At 41.9% G+C, this 23,489-nt stretch overlaps 1 protein-coding gene across 5 annotated transcripts in view; it reads right to left on the bottom strand.

Annotated features, from left to right (window-relative positions):
- Positions 1-23,489, bottom strand: part of MAGI3 (membrane associated guanylate kinase, WW and PDZ domain containing 3) — a 381,198-nt gene that overhangs the window by 17,739 nt on the left and 339,970 nt on the right. For 3 of the 5 annotated variants that reach the window (XM_054979846.1, XM_054979847.1, XM_054979848.1), the window contains one exon: positions 10,062-10,200. In XM_054979846.1, the coding sequence (XP_054835821.1) occupies positions 10,062-10,200 (139 nt within the window). Of the gene's footprint in view, positions 1-5,314; positions 5,404-10,061; positions 10,201-23,489 lie in introns of all 5 variants that reach the window. The other 2 variants (XM_054979849.1, XM_054979850.1) reach the window with 1 other exon arrangement.

Genomic DNA, 23,489 nt, shown 5'->3' with positions numbered 1-23,489 from the left:
CCATAATTCTGCTCCCCTTTGTTGGGGCCCTTCACACCCAAGTTCATCACTGTCTCACCACAATCTCCTGGTGCATGTACCAATAGCCCCAAGACTTCAGCTACAGTCTTGAGATGACCAGGATTGGCATCATCTACCTTGGATAATCTCTCATCACCATTAATTCTTCTGGTGATGCAACTGTATGCTGTGGAACTTCCTTTCTATTCTTCTGCATGCTGTGGAACTTCCTTTCTATTCTCCACCAATGCAGCTTTCCCACCTCTTCATTTGTCACACAGTTGCCACCATTGCAGCCCCACTTGCCACCACTGCAGCCTGTGACGCTGCAAAATTCTTTAATGTCCTGCAGGAGCTCATTGGTGTCCAGTGCCTCAAAGTACAAAGAAGTTTCTTCTCCATTGGAAACCAATGGACAAGCCTTCAAATTCATTGACTCTGAATGCCATTTTGGACCTCCAGACTATTTAGGCTCCACTCTGAACAAATAACCCATGTAGCAACTGTGTTTGAGCAGATAATTACATGCCAGTCCTCTCAGGAAGTAGATCTGTTCTTTGGTACCTTGAACTCAGAATAACATACAATGGTGTCATTCCTGATGACTTTGGATAACTAAAGATGCCTGATTGAAGCCAGCTTAAGTCCTACCAATGTCCTATATGATGCATCAGCACTTCCTGTGGAAGAAGCTTGGACTCAGAATAACATACAATGGTGTCACTCCTGATGACTTTGGCTAACTAAAGATGCCTGGTTGAAGTCAGCTTCAGTCCTACCAGTTCCTGTGGAAGAAGCTCTCTTCAGTCTTTGATACCCTGAGGGACATGATCAGACTTTTACAGGTCTACGAAGATGAAGTTCTACACCTCACACAGCAACAGCTGCTGACATCAAAGTATAAAGCTGATTGTGGTGCTATCATGCAAAGGCACTGCTTAACCTCAATGCAACCTGAGACTATGGCATGGATTAAAAGTTTCCCATTTGAAGGGGAGGATATCAGGAAAAAGACCAGTAAAATGCTTGACGGGATTCAAAAGCTACAATCAACTGTTGAGTCCATGGACCTTACACTATCCTCATTCAAGAAACAAAGGCAGCACTCTTGGAATCCTGCTCCAAGATGCCTGATCTCCACTGGACTTACACTGGACTGTTCTTCTCTTCACAAGCCCTTCTCTTTGATGAATACAGTCACCTTCCTCCTCCTCCAAATAAATTTCTCAGCCCATCAGTTCAAGGGCTCTTCAGGCTCTGAGCAGGGCATTTGAGAATTTGTGTGTCTTCTCTCTGCCTCTTTTCCTGTCTTTGCCAACATCTTTCAATCTAGGAGAGAGTCCATAACATCACTGCACTGGCTTCTTGCTATCATCAAACTTGAATACACTGTGGAATTCTCTTTGCTTCCTCTATCCAGGGTGTTTGTGACTACCGCTCAAAACCTGACCCTTCTCCAAGTCATAGAATCCTTCATGCAGAAAGAGACTGGAGCCGCTCTCTTGTCCCTCCAGAGTGATGGCTGGTTCTTTTCTAGGCTGTTCATGGTCCTAAAGACCGACTGAGGTTTACATTCCATTCTCAACTTCAAGATTTCAAAAACTTCATCAAGACCAAGTAGTTCAATCCATTCAGCTCCCTCTGACACTGGGAGCTTGTTTTACTTCTGACATCCTTAAAGATACTTGCTTCTATTCTCAATCTGATCACATCATCATAGATTGCTGCAGATGTTGTGGGACATCACCACTATCAGTACAAGTGGTTGCCCTTTGACCTCTTCACTGCTCCAAAGGTTTTCACCAAATATGTGGCAGTGATTGAAATACATTTCTGGTGGAAAGGGATCTTCTCTCTCATATTGGCATATCCTAGCCTCACTAGGCCTTTAAGTAAACAGAAAGGTTGCATCCCTGTGTGCCCAAACATACAGACATGACTGGACTATACAACTGGGAGGGAATACTTAGCTCTGGACAAGAGAAGTGTCTTTATGGACTTCTTTTCCCCAGCAGTCCATGACAATCATAAGTAGTATAGATGTGATGCCAGTGAGATATCATATGGCTTCCATCTCTGCAGTATGCATCAATAGACTTTGCATGAAACCTCTGAGGTTCTTTATCTTTCTACATTTCCAGCTTATGCTGAACTCCACATGCCTCTGAAAGTGCTACATTCTCTCCGGTGGTGGACAGACTGCCACAATCATGACCATGGTATTCTTACTCTGACTCTAACTCTACATCTTCCTTTTGAGGCGTGGTAGTCTACTGTGACATGGATTCACTTAACCAGCCCTGGTCATCCTAGGATAAGCACTTTCATATCAATCACCTGGAATCTATACTGGTGTACATGTCACTTCCTCCTGTCTCCTCTGGCTACAAGGTAGGGTGGTACAGGTGGTAACCAATAACACTACCACCATCCACTACATGAACAAACAGGGTGGTACAGCATCCAGCACTCTGGATAACCCAGCCTGCAGGAGAGATACACCAATTACATTACTACCATCCCCATCTGTGGTCACAGGCAGGGGTCATTTCGTAGAAAAAGAGCTGGAGGAACTCATTAGCATAATTTATTAGCATAACTCATTAGCATATGCCATGCCTCCTGCCATCACCGGAAGTGTGTCATTAGTATAACTGATTTGCATATGCCACACCCCCTGACATCACCTATTCTGCCTGTTTTGGACCCAATCCTGGCCATTCAGGGCCGAAATTGAGCCCAAAATAGCAAAAAGGGTCTGAAAATGGCTGAAAAGGGATGCAAAATGGTCAGGATCGGGCTGCTGATGAGCGGGAGAGTGATCCACCACCCGTCAGACGCCCAATTCAGGCTGTTTCGGCCCCAATCCAGGCCGAAATGGGCCCAAAATGGCCAAGAGTCAGGTGGGCAGGGCCACCTGACATGTGACCTCTTTGGGGAACTGCTGGAACTGTGTTCCTGTGCATTCCCCCTCGAAATGAGCCCTGGTCACAGGCAATGATAATATTTGAGTAGATACACTCAGTCACCAAGGTACCACAGTATAAAATGGACTTTCAAAGATACTTGAGCCAGGAGTTTCATTTTGGGGCTTCCCAGAGGTTAACTGTTTGCCGCACTGCAGAACACCAGGTGTAGTTGGTTGCATTCTGGGGGAGGTGCACACCACCTCCATGGGAGAGGCTTTTCTCCAAAGCTTGTCACGATGGCCATTCATTTTCTCCTATCCCACCTTATCATCAAGGTTACAGAGAAGACAGTGAGGAATTGGATGGATTGTAGTCTAATCACAAAAGTCCTGAAGTTGTCACGTGGTACCAGATCTTTTGTCTCATCACTATGGCAGGATCCTGCATCCAGAATCCTGTACCCTATTGGCTGAATCCTCCAGAAAATAAGGTACAGGATTCTGGATATCCTAGCCTCACTAGGATTCTGGAATCACTCTTGGAGGCTTTTAAGTTGCTTCAATGCTCAGACGCAATTCACCAGAAGATCATGAATGGAAGTGCTTCACTACCTTCACTTCTCAACACGGATGGGATCCATCTACCCATTCAGTGACTTGTATCCTAAAATACCTTCTGCTTCTCCTGTGCTGGTCTGGCAAATTATCTTAGTTCATTTGAGTGTGATCTCTGCTTTTCAATTTCTTATGCATGGTTGTATGGCATTTACCCAACCTATAGGGAAACAGTTTTCTTGGGCCTTGTTCAACTTTATCGTCCAGTTCAATAACCAAATCCTGATAAGACCTACAACTGGTCCCCACTCATCTCAGGGGTAAACTTTCTGAACCATTGGCCACCACTGAGTTGCACCTCCTTACTTTTAAAGTTTTTGATTACAGTCTGTTTTGCTAGAAAGTCTTTCTGAACTTTGTGCCTTACAAAATGACTCTTCTTATTTAAGGTTCCACAAAGACAAGGTTACTTTACATCCTATTGTCTACTTTCTGCTGAACGTGGCATCAGGTTTTTATCTCAACAAGAATGCAAAGTGGGCATTGTGTTCCTTGGATGTGAGGAATACCCAGTCCATTTACATTGAAAAGACTGCTACCTTTGGACAATATACAAATCTCTTTTTATGATACCTGAGCCGCAAGAAAGGATATATACCTCCTCACAGTGGTTCAGCCACTGGATCTCTCAGATCATCAAGTTGTACTATGAACTGGCTCATAAGCCAGTTCCAAGGACAGTTCAAGCTCCCTCCCTCTTCCTGAGCTCTGCAGAGCAGCCATGTGGTCTCAGCCTTGCATTTTCATGAGGAACTATAGATGTTAGAACCAGAGCAAATGCACACTCATCTCATTTTTCATGAAGCACTTGTATCATCTTTAGGTGGTCAATGATGGCCAGATTGCTATCCATCATTGTGATGCACAGAAACTATGAAGTAAAAAATGGGCTACTCACCTGTGAGTATTCTTTGAGTGATCCTCTGTGCATTCACACAACCTGCAAGCATTCCCTGTCATAGATGCCTTTAACTTGTTATGCTGCACTATGATGTTTTGGAAGGAACTCAGCAGGAAGGCTTGGAACTAAATAGGAAGGCATGACTCCTAGTCCTTAACCTTGGACATGTGCAGTTTAAATTACATCTGAGGGGAGAGGACTTTCATGCCTAAATGCTAGCTCTAGAAGTTTCAGTATTGACTCTTTGGGCAGGTGCAAAAGACCATCAGTGTGGATGCACAGATAACCCCCTGAACAATAGTTATAAGTAGATAACCTGTTTTTTCTTACTATAATTTCTGGGTCTACATCGCTTGACCTACCATCAGTCCAGCTTCAAATTTTACAAACCCTTGCTACACACAGCCAATCCAGCCCCAAAGAGAAGTGAGCAGCTCAGCTAAAAAAACAACTGTTGCCAAATGTTGTATAGGATTCTCAGCTGTATTCATCTTCTTGTATTCTGTTTGATGGATGGGAAGATTGGTATGGTATGCATGCTCTCATAAAATTTAGGGACAGAGATTCCCTGTCTTGGAAAACTGGTGAATATTTTGCAGAAGAAGTTAAGACAGAAACTAGCTACTATTATAAGGTTTCCTGATGTTTGTTAGGAAACCATAGTTTTTATTTTTTTCAGATGTGCTATAATATGATTATTAGGGAAGGGCTTGTGGGAATCTCTAGTCCTTAGCTGATGAGTGGCTTCTAAAATTAATCTTCTGCATTAGTCACAGACTACCCTACTGCAATTCATGCCAAAAAGAAAACTGAAAAACAGGAGAGTGAAAAATTATTATTATTATTTAAAGCAAATAAAAAGAGGCCAATCACAAGACATGCAGATTTACCAAGTCTTTAAGGAAAGACCAAGAAAAGCACTGAAAGCTTTAATGCTGCTCAGGTTTCACGTAGGAGCACAAACTGGAAGGAGCCAAACCTGAGGGAGGAAGAGAAAAAGCCCAGGACTATATACCAAATCACAGCACACAGTTAGCAAAAGATTTCATTAGAAATGTATGATTCACAAGCAAGTGTAAGAGCTGGTACAGGGAAAGTACAGAATATCCCTCTTCTCCTTAATGCCTTGAGCAGAGGTCTGGGTAACAAGGGTAGGGGAGTTTCTTGGGCTGCTGCTACCTTTTTCATTAGGTTGGCAATTGACTATAGGTTGGTTCTTTCTGTTTTCAGTAAAAAAGGTGACATTAAGCTAGATGATCTTATGAAATTATTAAAATTGTAGGTCACAGAGAGATACAGCTGCACTAGGCAGTGGCATTTTTCTATCTGTATTAGCTCTGTGAAAGTGGAAAAGGGGAACTGATGCTAATTATACCAACATGCACACACACTTCTATTTAACAGTCATCATCCAGTATCGAGCTAATACCACATTATCTAACCATTTCACCTGTACTTCAGAAGTGTCCTGCTGTGGATGCATCTCCTTCCATTGAGATCAGAGCCATATATGACATCTCTGATTATTCAGATCTTTAGCTTTCTTTTAATTAACAACTATCTCCTCCTTTACTACTTTACTTAAGTAGTACATTCGAAGGATTCCCTGGGGTCTGAATTTTCTAGTTATTCAAACATTTTGAACAGCTGCCAGTCACAGATTAATAAGACTGTACTGTCCCCTTTCAGTTGTTACATCTGACAATGCATATGAGACAAACACGCTGTACACAATCCTCTGATATGCACAACTGCCATTTCTTCTGAAAAGGGAAACATGTTCTGGATGTTCTGAGGCTGAAAATCTGTATGTTTCCCTTTTCAGAAAAAAGAGCAGTTGCGTGTATTCGGAGGATTATGTAAAGCACTTTCAATCCTTTTAGGCAATGGGAACATAACAATAAAGAGCAGAGTCACTCTCCCAAAACCTACATTTGAATTGAATGAGTTATTTTGCTCTGAGAGCACACCCTACTCCAAAATACAGTTATCCAGCACATTTAAAATCGGGATTTTGAATCTTTCCTAAATTCAAGCACTTTTCTTGACCAAATCAGGGTTCTTAGAGGCACTTTTGCTAGTCCATCTTGTTTGCAAAAACTACCAGTCACAATTAGAATTCCTCATTACTATATGATCAAACCATCATTGCTTTGACAAATATGTTAGACCTTTTTATTTAGCAAGCAAAGAAAAATGCTAATATATTTTTCATTTGAAACAAGACATTGAAATTATAACCCTCTAAAAGTATGACTAGCTAAAAATGATAGTTTCATGTAGATGATAAAATCTGTAATTGTTTGGTTATATTTGATACTACCCTGTAATGGTTTGATAACCTTTTTACATCTTTGCCTTTAGATCTTTAATCCAGCTCCTCCTTACTTTACCTTAAACTTATACTTCAGGAGGGCTCTGGTCATAGCCAACCCTCTTTTTAATTCCACTTACAGAGAGGATAGGTGTTTTCAGGCTTACACCTCGAGAACACCTTCCCTGTTTTGTTTGCATGACGTATATAGTGCTTGGGCAAAATCAGCTGTTGCCCATACAAGTACATTCCCTGTGGTGGCCCCTACCTTATGGAATGATCTACCTGAAAAGGTTTGGAAAGCTCCCACTCTCCTGGCTTTCTGCAAACTAAGCAAAACCAAAAGGGCTTTTTTTACTCAGATAGGAGGTCTGTACTGGAAGGAAGTGGTTTCAAAGAGATGCACTGGTAAAGGGATAGGGACTATAGACTATACTACTATGTACTGTGTGTTGCTGAAAGTATTGTCAAGAAACTGGCCTATTCTAGTCTGTTTCTTGGCTTTCTCAGACCTTTGGATCAGGTTTCCAGGTCTAGTTATGTTACAAGAAGCCCATCTTTGGAAAAATATAGTCATCAGTACCAATGGACTGAAGCACACAGGTGCACAATAAGATCAGAAATGGTTGCAAGGCCTAGCAACACCCCTGACTGGTCCATCAGGATCAGGCTGGAATAAAGCAAAGGTGTTCATTATAGTTCTTTCGTTTGTGTGGCTGCTGGTGGATACCTGCTGCTACATGACTTTTGTACTCTGGACCTGATTACCAGGATAGGTGTTAACCCAAGACTTCTGCCTTTGGATTCTGGACTTCTACCTGGACCTTGTGCCTCTAATCTGGCTAGGTAATATTTGTGTGTGAGAGGACCAAGGCCTGCATAGTATTTTAGAGTATTTCTGTAACTTTGTTCTTTCATGTTCTGAACATCTTTTATGTTTGTAATTTCTTGTACTCTTCTTAATAAATCTTATTACTTAAAAATCTGTGGTGGTGTTTGAGGCTTAAATCCAGATCCAGTATCTTGGCCCATTTTGGCTACAGCTACCCAAGTAATTGTTTTATGGAACTCAACCTGCAGGCTTCCTACCTTGCAGAGTTGACTTCTTGTTTAACACCCAGTAGGGATGCAGGCATGTCTCTCAGTCTCACAGCTGAGGGTTAGTTTCAGAGACTGCTGGTAGCTCCCATTACCCTGGGCGGTAAAGGACAGGGGAGCTGTGACAAGTATGATCCTACTGGGTAGTTTCTGCATTGTTTAATATGTTAGGTTTAGATTTGCTTATGCTCTGTTTCAGCTCTGTATCAGATTTTGCCTTGTTTTCAAATCTTTGCAAATTTGCATTTGGATACCCTATTGCATTGTTTATTGAATATCTCTACTGTTGACTGAATTAACTTGCATTGTGTAAATCCATCGACTCTTAGAGAGAAAGGTGGACTATAAATAATGTAAATAAATAAATTAAATAGCTTGCTCACATAGTTTCTTTAACAAAAGATACTATATCTATTGAAAAATTAGTTCTGGAAGGATTATCCATTATCTAAGTTGCTTTTCCCATAGAAAACCTGAGCAACCAAGAACTAATAAGATCTAAACTGCCCAGGAAAAAGTTACTTATGTAATTTAACTTTTATGTGGATTAGCTATAAGATTGCTTCAGAAATTAACCGTAAGAGTAGGAAACTGTGTTTTGCCCTGACCTGGATGGCCCAGTCTAGTTCAATCTTGTCAGATCTTAGAAGCTAGGCAAGATCAGCCCTGGTTAGTACTTGGAAGAGAGACCTCCAAGAAGGTCCAGGGTTGCTACACAAGAGGCAGGCAATGGTAACATCTAAACATCTCTTGCCTTGAAAACCTTATGAGAGTTTGCCACAAGTGGGCTATGACTTGATGACACTTTCCACTACCAGAAAATTTCTGGGTGAAAAGTTTATACATTTAAAACTGTAGGGAATTGGTTTAAAAGCACATGTGAGAACATATCCCACTGGTCTTTTATTTATTTGTACATATTATTTACTGCCATGACAGAAGACTGCCCTCCACCTCTAGAGTCAGCAAATGCCATAACTGTCAAGATTTGATGGTTTTATAACCATCACTCTAGAAGGAAGCAGAACCTACCATGAAGTTTTCTTCTCTATTAGGAAGGCAGACAGGAGAATGTCAGAGCCAACACATTTGAAACCCCTTTCGAGATGGAGTTTGTGCCCAATTTCATGACATAACTTTCATCTAGATAATTAAACTTCGATCCTATACTATATGCAAGCAAAGGAAGAGGCATAAGGGGGGAAAGTAAGTTACAAAGACTGTAACTGGAAAAAACATGCATGAAATGGTCGAACAATATATGAGTCCAGACAGGTTTCTGATGAACTGGAGACCTCCAGAGGTTTCAAACTCAGCAGAAGGGGATGACTGCCTTCCTAATGATGAAGAAGAAAATTTTAAGGTAGATCCAACTTCTATTTTTCAGTATTAGAAATCTTGTAAGAATTTACATGGGCAGTCAGCTGAATGAGCCTTGCTGTCCCCCTTTTACAAGATCTGTGAGAGTACTTTCCACCTAAAGCAAGATTCCACAAAGGACAGGGTATCAGTCTTACAATGTCTTATAAAAATGAACACACATCTCTGAAGTTGCTAGGTATGTGTCTCTAGAGAGGGTGCTTCCTGCCCTTGTCTGATACTGTATGTAAGGATATATCCTGGGAAATCTACAGTGATAATGGTGGACTAGAACATTTTCTTGCATAGTGCAAATGTCCAGAGGACATTAATTTAGTTTTCCACATTTATTTTTCTTAGGGCAGTTTGTCTAAGAGTAAATATTTGGGAATACTGTCAGAGATAGTACTGACTTTGGGAAAGGATTGGTTGAGAGAACAGGAACTACTTTGGATCAATACAAATCAAAGGTGAGGTCATCACTGAAAAGAGAACATTTGAAGATGGCTGGCATGAATGAGACTAGATGATCTCAGGAGGTGCCTCTGCTATCTGGTTGCTTGGAGATGTAATCCCATTTCCCTTTAACTACTGCAGGAAAGAAAGATGAAGAAGAATGGAGGGAGCAGGAAAACTTATCAGGGGCTGTCAGAAGGGGAAGGATAAGAATAACTAAATGCAGAGCTGAAAATAGGCAGAAAGTCAAATTCCAAATCTGCCTCCCGAACAGAAGGTAGAGTTATGTCTCCCCAATGCTCTCTAAACAATGGAGAACTGCAGCATCCTCAATATGAAATACAGGTGAATATGATTTCCCTCTTTCATCCACCACCTCTATAGACAAGTCAGCAGTTTCAGCATCTTACCATGATCTGGTATTAAGCCAGTTCCTGGTCGCAAAAGGAGGAGAACTTTATTTCCTCCAGACTGAATCAATTCAATGGCTCGTGTATGGGTGATTCCTTGGGTTGGTTCCCCATTGATTTCAACAATCTGGTCACCAACCTGAAGAGAGAAAAGCACCCAAATTAAATTACAAAGAACATTCAAATGCCTGCTCTTTATGCACAGTACTTCAATTCCTTTCTCCTTTTAAAACATTTCCTGCCTACTATATTATAGGTTGTGGGCCTTTCATCAGTTCTTTTGGACCCAGCCAACAACATAAATAATCAAGTTACTTTATAAAGGAGAACAAAAATTTACATTCAGAATCCTCAAATAGGATTTAAACATTAAATCACTATCAATTATAGATAACATTGTTTATATGTATAAAAACTGACTTCCAAATTGCATTTAGTGTGACAAGTGCAACTTGGTATTTTTGGATGCCATCAGCTTCATTAAAAGCATTAGTTCACATACTTTTGGATGCCATTCTTTTCTTGCTCTGATAGGATTGTTCTGAGTTTCATGCTGTCTAGTAAACTAAGTTAGTGGCAACAAGTGTTTAATATTGGCCATCAAGCACAAGAGTGTCATTGAATGAATGCCTGATATCCATGTGTCACTTGCATATACCATAAGTATACCGACAAAAATAAAGCTGCCTTGCCTGGAGTGCTTTTAAGCCCCCCCCCCTCCTTTGTGGCTTAGGGGACATTGGAAAGTAATGTGTATTTTATAGGCAGCAGTGGATTAATGGGTTAAGAACCTTTTTCAAGTGTAGTTTTTCTAGAATTTATTTACTGTTTTGCAAAAAAAATGGGAAAAATATGAATATAAAAAGGTAAATATCCCAAGTTTTCTGGACAGTAATTTCTTCATAAAAACGAGTCTACAGTTGAGAAGCCTATGTGAGTTTCCCGCAGACTGAAATTCCTTAAATGTTGTTCTAAACTGAAATGTCACAGTTTGGGCTGTGCACTTCGAGTTTTGTTTCGGGTAAAGTTACCCAAAGCAACCCAATTCGGAATGCTTTGGTATTCCCCGAAGTGGGGCCAGCATGCTGGCCCCACTTTGGAATACCAAAGCAAAGCTTTCTGAAGCATTCAGAAATGCTTTGGAAAGCTTCGGGGCTTGTTTAAAGGGCCCCGCTGCTGCTTGCAAGCAGCAGCAGGGCCCTTTAAACATTAACGCACACCTCCCCCACCACCTACCTTGTGGTGGCTCGAGGCCGGCTCCTCTGCTGCCGCTGCGCTGCCGCCCGAGCCTATGGGGTGGGGGGGAAGGCCGGAGCCGCCTGCTCCATCCCTTCCTGCCCCTCAAATGGCCGCGGCATGCCAGTGCCGCGGCGGCCATTTGAGGGGCAGGAAGGGCTGGAGGAGGTGGCTCTGGCCTTCCCCATCACCCCGCAGGTTCAGGCGGTGGCACAGAGGACGAGGAGCCGGCTGGCTCCAGGCCACGCAGCTTTGTGCTGCTGCCGCCGCCGCCCAGCTGATAACCCAGGTAAGTGGGTGGGGGTTGGAGGGATCTCCCCAGGGTTGGGTGGGGGGTGGAGGGGTCTCCTGGGGGGGTGGGGTCTCCCCAGGGGGGGTGGGGGTGGAGGGGTTGCCCCAGGGAGAGTGGGGGTGGGTGGGGAGTTCCCTCCCCTTACTTCAGTATGCTCCAAATCTTCACGGAGCATACCGAAGCAATTCTCGAACCCTGAATCTGAAGCAGCTTGCTGCTTTGGATTTCGGGGTATTCCGAATCGGTTTCCCGCTTTGGGTAAACCCAAAGCGGGAATACCGAATTACCCACCATTGCACAGCCCTAGTCACAGTACATAGGCTGATAGTGAGATGTTTTGCACTATTTTACTGTTCCACATAGCCTATATTCAGTAATGTAATAAGAACAAAATGATTTTTCTTCATAACACAAAATACAGAGGGATTCTACTGCAGACCTGATCTACCATAATTACAATTTTATTACCATAGTCTCAATCCAATATTGGATCAACTTCAATTTTTGGCATTATAACAAAAGATTATATACCATGTTTCTTTAGTTTTATCTTGCTTTATCATGCTTCATTCAAAATCTTAACAACATTCATATTGAAATAAACATATGCTGGACCTATCATACCACCTGTTGCCAATAGCATGCTTACTTTTCCATCACCTACCTAGAATCTAACAGACAGCAGCAACTTTTATAGCTGACCCAACATCTAGTCACTTCAAAACAGCTCTGCTCTCTGTATGCAGTCATGTAACTGTGATTCTAGCAAACAAGAAGAATGTGTGTAACATTTCACATACCCAGTAGCTTATTTAATTGCAACACTGCTATATGTATGTGTAACATTAGTTTATCAGTGCAATAAGAGGCCAGGGTGGCCAGTCTCTGGGATGCTAACACTGCATGTCTAACAGCTGAGCATACAGTTTAAACAAGCTGGTGGGCACTTGCAGTGTTGCACAGATAAGTTCATCTTCCCCATCAGTTGCACATTTAAATCAAAGCCCACATGTGGTAGCTGGTGGACAGTGTTGAACAGTACTGTGTGTTTAGGAGTACTGTTCTGGAATTTGCTCCTTCAGGTGTTATACTGAATGATCTTGAATTGGGAGGCAGAATGAAATTTATATAATTACTATAAAATTAATGTGAAAAGGGGAGAATGAGAGAACAAATACCCATTTTGAAGGTCTGACAGAGCTGGACTGTGGAGTTGCCTCCTTCTGAAGGGATTTGGTGCAAAAGAAATAGGGAAGAATCATAACATTTTTAGGAGACATGAGAAAGAGTAGATGCTTCCCATATGAGCAACAAGCAGTGGGTGGAATGCTGGTGAGGGGGTGAACTTGAGGGCTGGGAGGGATCTCTTTCTTGTGTTTACAGTTTGACACATTCTTTAAATACCAAACAATGCATATTAATACCAACTCCAGATTGACTAGCAATGAGACTGCTTTTATTTTTGGTCTCAAGGTGAAAGAACAAAAGTAGCTTATCTGAGAGACATATAACCCAAGGATTGTGATGCATGTTTTTGCAGTTTAGTTAATTTACCACCAGGTGTCACTATTACATACAATCTGCAATTGTCAAGTATTGTGTGTTAAATAATGTATTAGTGTAAATTTAACATGCTGTGCTCAAGTCTGATACCCTTGGTATAATCAGGAAAATGGAAAAGATAGCACTTAAAATGTGGAATAAAGTTTTGACCCAATTATATGGACCAATTTCTGTGTCTGAGAATGGGAACAGTTTTCAAAGCTTTATAGAACTCTTTCTTCAGCTATTTAACATAAGGTTGAAGTCTAGAGGAGTTCATTTCAATGAACACTTTCATTTAGGTGAAAAGATTCCAAGTTAACTGAGAAATAGTATAGGACAGCTTTTGTGGCTCAGATCTGGTTTCAAGTTTCATTATCTTAACTACCTTACTACCAGATAGAGACAAACTTCATCATTCTCTCAGATCTTAACACTGGAAGCAATGCATCACAATTTACTCAGCTACACAAAGGCTTCTGTAACAAAAATCTGGTACTAGCTACTATTGATTCGTAAATTTTTTTGCATATATAATTTTGATTTTCAAATCAATTCCAGAATAAAACATATTGCAGTAATAATGGTCCAACAGAAAACAGATTTATTCTAGTCAGCTTGGTATAGATTTCTATCAACCAGCTCAGTGTACACTTTTTAAATACTCTAAAAAATAAATTCTAGACAAATTCTCAGCTAGCCAGGGAAAATACATTGCAGGTAGAACAATGAAAAAAGCCTTTGGTTTGCTTAGGGGGAGCAGCACTGTATCTGTGGTGCTTATAGAAAAGGGCAGGCTCCCCTCCCTTTGGTGACAAACATTCTGAAGAGTGCATAATGTGCTCAACTTTAAACTGTGATCAAACTATGATCAAATGCAGCTCTAACACAAGTGTTTCCTTAATCTTTTCTGTCTATACAATAGTGCATGTAAGAACAATGACAAGATTTGGCTTCTTTTCAGGGGTTTTGTAAAAATTAAAGAGCTAAAATTTTATGGACCTTTAAATAAATGTTGTATCTAATTTTAAATGTATAAAGATGCCACAGGAGATTGCTAATAAGTAGAACCCCAGAAGCTAGTCATTTATCCTCTTTCCAAAACAGATGTACTAGCGAGTTATCTTACTCATGGCTAGACTTACCATTCATTATGTGAGCACATTTGACTATAGGGAGTACAGCTGAAACTGAAAAAGCTCACTGCTACTAGCTAGTAACTGTTGCTGCCTAGTAACTCATGCTGGCTATGGCTCACCCAGAGAAAATGCACATATTTTTGCCAGCAATAGCACTGCCAAAATCATTTTACTTGTGTGACTCAACAGCCACAGACATACCAGCAAAGGCTCATTTGTCTATTATCCAATAGGATGTATGTCGTCACCTGTAAAAAATATGCTTCTACACAGGACAAATAAGTAAATCTCTGTCCAAGAGAATGTGAATACAAATTAGATAACAAAATGGTAACATTTGGAAGAAAATGGCAAAATATTTCAGCTTCCAATACATTCTACAGTACACCTCAAGTTCATCTACGGTCTTCAGTGTAGTCTCACACTGGGGACTGCGCTTGTACAGGCTAGCCATTCGGAACAGGATTCTTCAAGCTTTTAGGCTATTTGGGGGGGGCAACCTCCCCCATGGGCCGCTCCAAGCTGGAATTTCCCACCAAAACAGTCACACCATAGAGAGACTGCCCGCCATTTTCCCTGTTTGTTTTTTGCTGCTGCAAAGAACAGATGCTCTTTCTAGGCTTGTAATTGTTAAGTGAGTTGTTATAGTTGTTATTGTTAGCATATTAAAAAAACCAAAATAGAGTTAGTTTTTTCTAGTAGGCAAGAGTTCATGTATATAGTTATTTCGCACAAGAGCGTAAGTCTAGAAACCTCCCGTGCTCGGCCGTGTTCAGTCTTACACATCGCCACAATGGCGGACAAGTCCCTTTTCAAAAAGTGCGAGGGCTGCAGAACAGAAATGGCCTAGATTGATAGCCATTCGTTATGCCTGGCTTGCTTGGGGGAAGGGCACGTTGTGGAGTATTGTAAACATTGCAAACTATTTATCCCCAAAGCATGAGGAGACCGAGCAGCAAGGCTCAAGGCTATGCTCTGGGAAAGAGCTCTACAAGTCCAGCAGCTAAGAAATCTGCCTTGGCAGAGCGATCTGTGCACCCAACTTCTGGAACCGTAGTGGAACAAGTACCAACATCATATCCGGTGTCTGTGGAATTGCTGTCAGATCCATTGGCTCTGAACGCTCAAAACTGACCATGCTCTCGGACCTGAGAGACTACAGCCTCAGTCCACTCCAGAACTAGCTTGTTACTGGTCAAAGGCGATCTCCCAACTCCCAGAAGGGAGGCAGAGGTAAAGTTCCACTGAGAGGTCTCAGTATCACTACCTGAGAGCATCTTGGTACCTTATCCCCCATCTGGTTATCTGCATGAGTGGGAATATTACTTGATGTACCCTTTCTCAGCTCCGAGGTCATTCAGATCGGTTCTGAGCAAGTCACATGAGTCGGATCTGATATGGTACCCTCGAACCCATCCATTGGCTTCGAGACGCGAGTTGGACTCAGATTTGGAAGGGGAGCTTCTCGGATTTGCATGGAGTCCTAGTTTCACATTGGAACTGTCACCGGAGGAGATGGTAGGAGAGTCGGAATGGAAGTCCCCGACCACTGACTACGAACTATACAGTGAACAAATTACGTGCATGGCAAAGTCATTAGACATTAATATTTCAGCACCCCAGCCTAAGGTGAGGGATAACACCCTGAAACATATTTACACTGACAAACCCAAAGTAGCAGCCTTCCCAATGATAGAGAGTTTTGCTGAAATAATGGATGAGCTGCTCCAGAATCCTGCTTCCACCCCAGCCACAATGAAGACGGTCGAGGCCCTCTACAAGATCAAAAAAGATAAGTGCCCCTATCTCTTTACTCATCCGTCAGCATCATCTATGATATCGGAAGAGTTGCAAGCAAGACAGAGGCAAGGTAGCTTTGCAATGCCAGCAGACAAAAATGGAAGGAAGCTGGATGCAGTAAGAAAAAAATTCTACTCTAGTTCTGCTCTCACAATTACAATGGCCAATTTCTTAGTCATCGTGAGTGGCTACCAAATTTTCTTATGGCAAAAGATGGCTTCATACATGGATGACTTACCTGAAGAGAAGAAGCCCCTGGCTAAGCTTATTCAGGATGAGGCCTTTCGAAGAACAGCACATCAGCACAAGCAGGCACATTTTGGATACAGCTACCAAAAGCCTGAATACGGCCACTGTCCTATATAGGCACTCTTGGCTGCAGGTTATTGCATTACCTCTTGAAACTAAGAATAGGATAGAAGACATGCCTTTGAAGGGAGCACATTATTTTCAGAGGCAACAGATGAATACTTGTCAAAGAAGAAGCAAGACCGACAGACAGTATTCTGTCTCAGTCCTCTAGATCGGCACCATTCTATCGAAGCCCTAGCAGGAGGGAATATCTTTTATATAGGTTTCAACCCTACAAGAACCAGTATCCCTACCAAGATCAGTACCCAGTTCAGAACCAGTCTCAAAGATGGTTGATGGGAAAGACAAAGTCAAGTCACCAAGCTCAAACCCAGAATGACCCACCTCAGGGTCGTAGGGAGCAATTATGACTAGACAGTCTGCCAGCTGTGATCTCAAAGTTGTTTTTAAATAGGCTGTCACAGTTTTTTTATGCTTGGTAAGTCATCTCTGAAGACGTTTGGGTTCTGTCAGTTATTAAAGAAGGTTACAAGTTGGAGTTTAATACGTTGCTTCCTACTTATTTATTATAACAACAACAACAACAACATTCAATTTATATACTGCCCTTCAGGACAACTTAATGCCCTCTCAGAGTGGTTTGCAAAGTATGTTATTATTATCCCCACAACAATAATCACCCTGTGAGGTGGGTGGGGCTGAGAGAGCTTCTAGAAGCTGTGACTGACCCAAGGTCACCCAGCTGGCTTCAAGTGGAGGAGTGGGGAATCAAACCCGGTTCTCCAAATTACAGTCCTGCGCTCTTAACCACTACACCAAACTGGCTCTGGGCAGGTGCCAGTGAATGTACTTCCTAAACTACAACAGGAGATTGAGTCATTATTGAGTAAAGGGGCCCTACAAAGAGTGCCTACCTCAGATAACCCCTTTGGGTTCTACTCTTGTTTCTTTCTAGTAGACAAGAAAGACAGAGGGCAAGAGACCCTGTAATGATTTTAAGTAAATGCATGTATGTGTCTTTAAATACTTGATGTGGTATAGATGAAGAGTGGGGGTGAAAGAGAGGGATGAGTGAGTGATATGATTGCAGGGTTGCCACTAAAATTTTATTTTTCATTTCCCTGACTTTCCCTGAACAACATTTGTCAATTTCCCTGACCACCATTCAAATATAACCACGTTAAAAATGAATAGGTTGTGTTGCATTAATGCAAGGCTTAATGAAATGTTCCACTCTACAACTACACAAGTCTCAACTGCAAAAATATTTGTCAAAGCAAGAGATTTAATATCAGCTTCTTTCAACATTAACTGTAGCAACATCTGGTTTGCAATTGCACCAAAAATTACACCAAGATACAAACTTCAATTGAAGTAAACTCTGAATGCTAACAAATGACATAACATTTTTATCATTGTTTTAAAGGTACACTAAAAATTATATAAACGTTCTATCTAAAATGGTTTCTCTGAATCCACATTATGAAACTTATAGTTTTGAAATTTTAGTAATAATCAAATTAGAAATTAGAATACAAGTAATCTGTTTTTAAAGAATGAAGATTTAAGATAGAAAACTATCACTTCTACAGTTTGCGTGAACGCCTGACTTACTAGGCGGCCGGTTTGCGGCTGTGAGGTGGGGAGGCAGGGCGAGCACGGTGGCCGCCATGTTGGTTTGCCTGGCATTCCACGGGCAAGCCGGCAGCCAATGAATTTAAATTCTGGCCGTCCAATCAGCGGCGGCCAGGAGGCGAGCTGCGGGGCGGGGCTTGCTGCTGGACCTCAGGGGAACAGTCTTCCCTCTGGTCTGGAGGTTTTGCATTTAAATGAGCGCCCACCCTGAGCCTCCGCATTCTGCTCCTGGCTGTGAAATACAAAGCAACAAGGAGAGGAAGAAGGAAGAGCGGTGACGGCAGTGGTTCACGTCCTCTGATGAAGGGGCCCCTTGGGAGGATTACTGGGGGACAGCAGCCTCAGTTCCAGGCCTCCCTGGTTGGGCCCAATGGCGAAGGGGGACACACTCCAAAAACGGGGACCCCCCAGGGGGTTTGGGACTCAGATCAGAATGATATCTCCCCCACCCTCACATCCTTCAGGGATGACGAGGACCCCCCAGGGATTCATCTTGCTCATAAAGTCCGGGAACGGATTTTAGACAGATATCATGTAGACATCTTCTGCCTTCTCAGGCCTGAGGCAGAGATGGTAGATGTGCCCCTTCCTCCAAGCAGGATAAAAAAGGGGGCAAGAAGGAGGCAGTTGAGCGTACTTTCAGTAATTTGATGGAGGGATTCACTGTCTACATGGGGGTTGTCCAGATCGCCTATCCAGAGAGGGGGTGGCATCTTTCCAACCATCTCCCAGAGCCAGATGGGATCTCATCAGCCAAAAATTAAGGCTTTGGCTGGTGGGCCCCCACATGAGGGCGAGGGCCCCCGGAGGGGGGGGGATCGTTGGTCTGGCCGTCAGGATAAGCCCGCGGGCTGTGCTGGGAGTTTAATCAGGGCAGGTGCCAGCGGTCAAAGTGCCACTAGGAGCACAACTGCGACTCTTGCAGGGCTCCTCATTCCTGCCAGTCATGCCCCTGGGGCCCCCTGCCCACCGCACCCTATTGGGGTGGCTGGTCCTCCAACAGCGGTGCCCATAAGGATGGGGGGTCTGGCTCCACCGCTGCCCAGCCCGCCAGCAGCAGTAAATAGCCCAGGTTGCAGGGAATTGGGCTGAGCCCACACCCTTGTGCGTTTACAGGCCCTCCGCCCCCTTCTGGCACATTACCCCAACAAGCTAGCAGCTGCCTTTCTACTGGAAGGATTCTTGGTGGGTTTTCGGATTCCTTTCACTGGTCCGCATGTGGCCACCACCTCTGGCAACCTTAAGTCCGCCAGAGAATTGCTGGATGTGGTTGCTGCCAAAATAGCCAAGGAGGTGGCAGCTGGTCGGGGAGCTGGCCCCTTCTCCTCCCCTCCTTTTTTTTAAAAAAATAGATTTTATTGGATGAGGTGTTATAAAATAGTTGGTTAATACATACAACTTATCCAAATTAAACCTTTCTAAATATATAACCCCACCCCTCCCCTCCCCCTTTTCTCTATTGACTTCCAACAACACTCGAACCCCCCGTTTATTTATAGAGATTATTATTTCACTATAATACAATTATATTATGTTACCCATGGTAGAGATCTTATATATATTCCCTTTGTTAAAATCTTACTTAATAAAATTTAAAATCCCTCCAAAGACCACAATTGTCCTTTAACATCGCATTTCTTTTCCACATATTTCTTAAACTTCTTCCAGAAAAATTCCTGGCTCTTTCAGATCTCTAGTTAATTTGTCCATTTCGGCCCTGTACAACAGCTTCCTTGTCCATTCTTCAATATTCGGTACTTCTTTTTTCCAATATTGAGCATATAAAATTCTTGCTGCTATCATATAATACAACAATATCTTATCATTTCTATTAACATCTTCTAAATGTAAAGACAGTAATAACATTTCTGGATTTTTAGAAACATTGTATTGTAATATCAAAGACATTTCAGCACATATTCTAGACCAGAAGTCTCTAGCCTTTTGGCAAGTCCACCACATATGAAATAGAGAACCTTCATGCTCCTTACATTTCCAACATTTATCTTCTTCTGTTATTGGAGCATTCAGTCTCTGTTTCATCTCTTCTGGTACCTTTGGTAAGTGGGCATTCCTTAAATACCCATCTATCTCTTGTACATTCACAGATTTCTTTTGAAATAATTTAGCATAGTATTTAAAGAACACACGCTTAATTAGCTGATGATCTTTCAATTCTTTACCTTCCTCCATTATTGTATTAATAATTTTCATTTCCTTCCTTTTTTTCAGTTGCCAGGTTAAATACTTTCCTGGTTTATTTGCTCCTTCAAATGACTTCTGCTTTAATGTCTTTAACTTCCATTCTAGCTCTTTATTACTAATGGCTGTTATTTGATCCTGCAATATTTTAATTTCCTGTATAATCGACTTTTTTCCTGGTCTTTTCTTCAATTGTTCTTTTTTATATATTTTTTCTTAAATTTCTTGCTATTTCTCTTGCTTTCTTTTCTTATCCTTACAGTTAAGTAAGGTTAAATTTCCTCTCGTTACAGCCTTATAGGTATCCCATCCCATCTGTGTTGAGACTTCATTGTTGTTATTTGTTACAAAAAATTGCTTAGTTTCTTCTTTCAAATACTTCAAATTTTCCTGATTTTGTAATAAATCCTCATTTATTCTCAATCTAAATTTTCTTTGACCCATTGTCCATTTCCATAACATTGGATTGTGGTCTGCGCTCACCTTCGGTAAGATTTCCACTTTTTTTGTCAATAGAGTCAAATCTTTTGTTGCCCAAATCATATCAATACGTGAAAACGATAAGTGCCTTGCGGAGTAGTATGTAAATTCAGTACTTTTCGGATTTTCCTTTCTCCATACGTCTTCCAAATGTTCTTGTTGAACTAGTTCAAAAAAAGTTTTTGGCAGCTTCCCTGATTTTTTAACGGTTGCTTTTGATTTCTTGTCTAATTGCAAGTCCACCACACCACTGAAATCTCCAACCAATATCATCTGATCAAATACATCCTGATCTAATTTATTCAATAAGTCTTTAAAAAATTGGTCTTTTGCTCCATTTGGCGCATAGAGCGCTATTACCAATATTTTTTTCGCATTTATATTTATTTCCACGGCCACATATCTTCCATCTTGATCCTGAAAAATTAATTTTGATTCTACAGCCTCCTTTACATAAATCATTACTCCTTTCTTCTTTTGTTTAGATGCTGATATATATTCTTTCCCCAATTGTTTGTTTTTTAAATATTTTATATCTTTATCTTTAATATGTGTCTCTTGTAGACATACTATATTACAATTTTGATTCTTTAGCCAATGAAAAATTGTCTTTCTCTTTTGAGGCGAGTTTAGTCCATTCACATTCCACGATATTAATTTGTACTCCATATTTTACATTTTTAATAGTCCAGGAAAGTCCTCTGTATTTTCCTGTAAAATTTTTTCCATTTGCTCCTTTGTTTTGATGATAATTCTCAAGGCTTTGTAATAAAAGCTTAGACCTTCTGGAATTTCCCATCTATATCTGATGTCTTTGTCTCTTAGTTTCTGGGTCAATTCCCTATATTTTTTCCACTCTTGGAGAATCCGTTTTGGGACTTCTTTCATGATCTTAATTCTACTCCCCTCCTTTATTAAAGGTTTTTCAAAATGCCTCTTAAGTATCTCTTCCTGCATTCTCTTTGTCACTAATTGCACAATAATATCTCTTGGTAGCTTTCTCTGTTGTGCAAAAGCCGAATTGATTCTGTACGCCAAATCCATATTTGCTGTTATTTCATCCTTCTCTTTCCCTAAAAATTCTGCCAATATCTCTGTCATCTGTTCTTGTATGGCCTGAGTCTCAGATTCCTGAATGCCACGAAATCTCAACTGCTTTTCCGTCGCCTTACACTCCATCATTGCCACTCTTGTCTGAATCACTTGATTTTCATGTTTCATTTCTGCTTTTATGTCATTTGTCTCACCTGCTCCACTTATTTAGTTGTCACTTGCAAATCTTCCTTTACTCCCTCTATCTTTTTTGCCAGTGCAGCTACATCGGCTTGAATAACATCTCTCATCTCTTTAAAATCCTTTGCCCACATTTCTTGCATCTTCTGTAACAACTCTTTGTGATTCTCTGCCACTTTTCCCCCCAGTCCTTCGATAGCAGCATCCACCGAAATTTGCCATTCCTTATCTGCTCCTTCCCCCCCCCGGCCATCTTGGGGCTCGGTTTTGAGCCTCCCCATGTGTCTGCTCTTTTCCTCAAATCCATGTTGAATCATTTAAACCTTGCCTTTTCTTAAAATTTCTTAAAGAAAAGGGGCGGGGGGGGGAAGCCTTTTTAAAATCCAAAATGTCGGGTGTTTTTTCTCTACGGTACCATTGCAACGTCTCTATGATTTCTGGTTTAACTTCGTATCTTACTTAAGATGGCGCACTTCCTGTTCCTGTTACCTTCGTTGCCTCCCAGTGGTATACTTATTTTGCTTCTTTTTCCATCAATCCTCTTCCCTTTCGCTTTGCTGTCCTTGCTAGGAATCCAGTTGTCTGCTCTGCTGTTAACTTCCCGTCTCGCGATGTTTCTCCAGTCCCCCCTCCGCTTTCTCACGCTGGTTATCTCAGTTCTAACCGCAGTAAGTATAAACAATATTTCTTTTCAAATGTTTAGTCCTTATTTACTTCCCCAGCGTCTTCAATTTTACTCTGCTTCTATTACTAGACATCTCTTCTTTTATATTCTGTCCATTACTTTGTTTTCCCTTGGTCTTTTTACTGCCGTTCCATTTTTAAAAGTCCGATAACGATCTTTACCTTTGCCGATTCTGCGGGTTGTCTGTGTTGTTTCCTTTGCTTATTCTTTGGTAAAAGCTGTTGCTGAAGCTTGGTTCTGACGATCTTATGCCAATTTAGTGACTCCTGAGGCACTGCAGAGATAGAAGCTCGCCCTTCTCCAAGGGGACCTCAAGGTGGCGGTGGGAGTCCTTGATTCAGAACCCCCTCCTTCACTGAGATGACACGCTCTCGGGGGTGCGTAGCGTTCGAGCCCAACTTCTCCCTGAAGTTGGGGTGGAAACGGGCGTTGGAGCGCCTCGCTTTCCAAGAAAAACAGTGTCTCGGATAGCCCAAGTCTTAGGCTGCTTCATACTGTCATGAATCCAAACTGGAAGTCTCCTTCCCCCCTTTCCTAATTTAAGGGTCTCCCCATTAGGAGTGGTCCCCAAGAAGGCCCCTGGGGAATATAGGCTGATCCACCATCTCTCGTACCCCCAGGGCTCATCCATCAACGGTTGCATCCCCCAGGAGCTTTGCTCTGTGAAGTACTCTTCCTTTGACCGTGCTTTTTGCCTGGTGCGATCGTGTGGGCCCAGGGCCCTTATGGCCAAGTGCGATGTGGAATCTGCTTTCAGGCTGCTCCCTGTTCACCCCCTTGATTTCTGCCTGTTAGGCTTTAAGTTTAGGAACAAATGGTATGTGGATAGGGCCATGCCCATGGGGCTCCGTGGCCTGCGCTACCTTCAAAAC

This window comes from Eublepharis macularius, chromosome 5 (assembly GCF_028583425.1).
Source record: "Eublepharis macularius isolate TG4126 chromosome 5, MPM_Emac_v1.0, whole genome shotgun sequence".
Classification (NCBI taxonomy): domain Eukaryota; kingdom Metazoa; phylum Chordata; class Lepidosauria; order Squamata; family Eublepharidae; genus Eublepharis; species Eublepharis macularius.
Note: the sequence above shows the minus strand (reverse complement) of the source record. Positions and strands in the feature narration are given on the sequence as shown.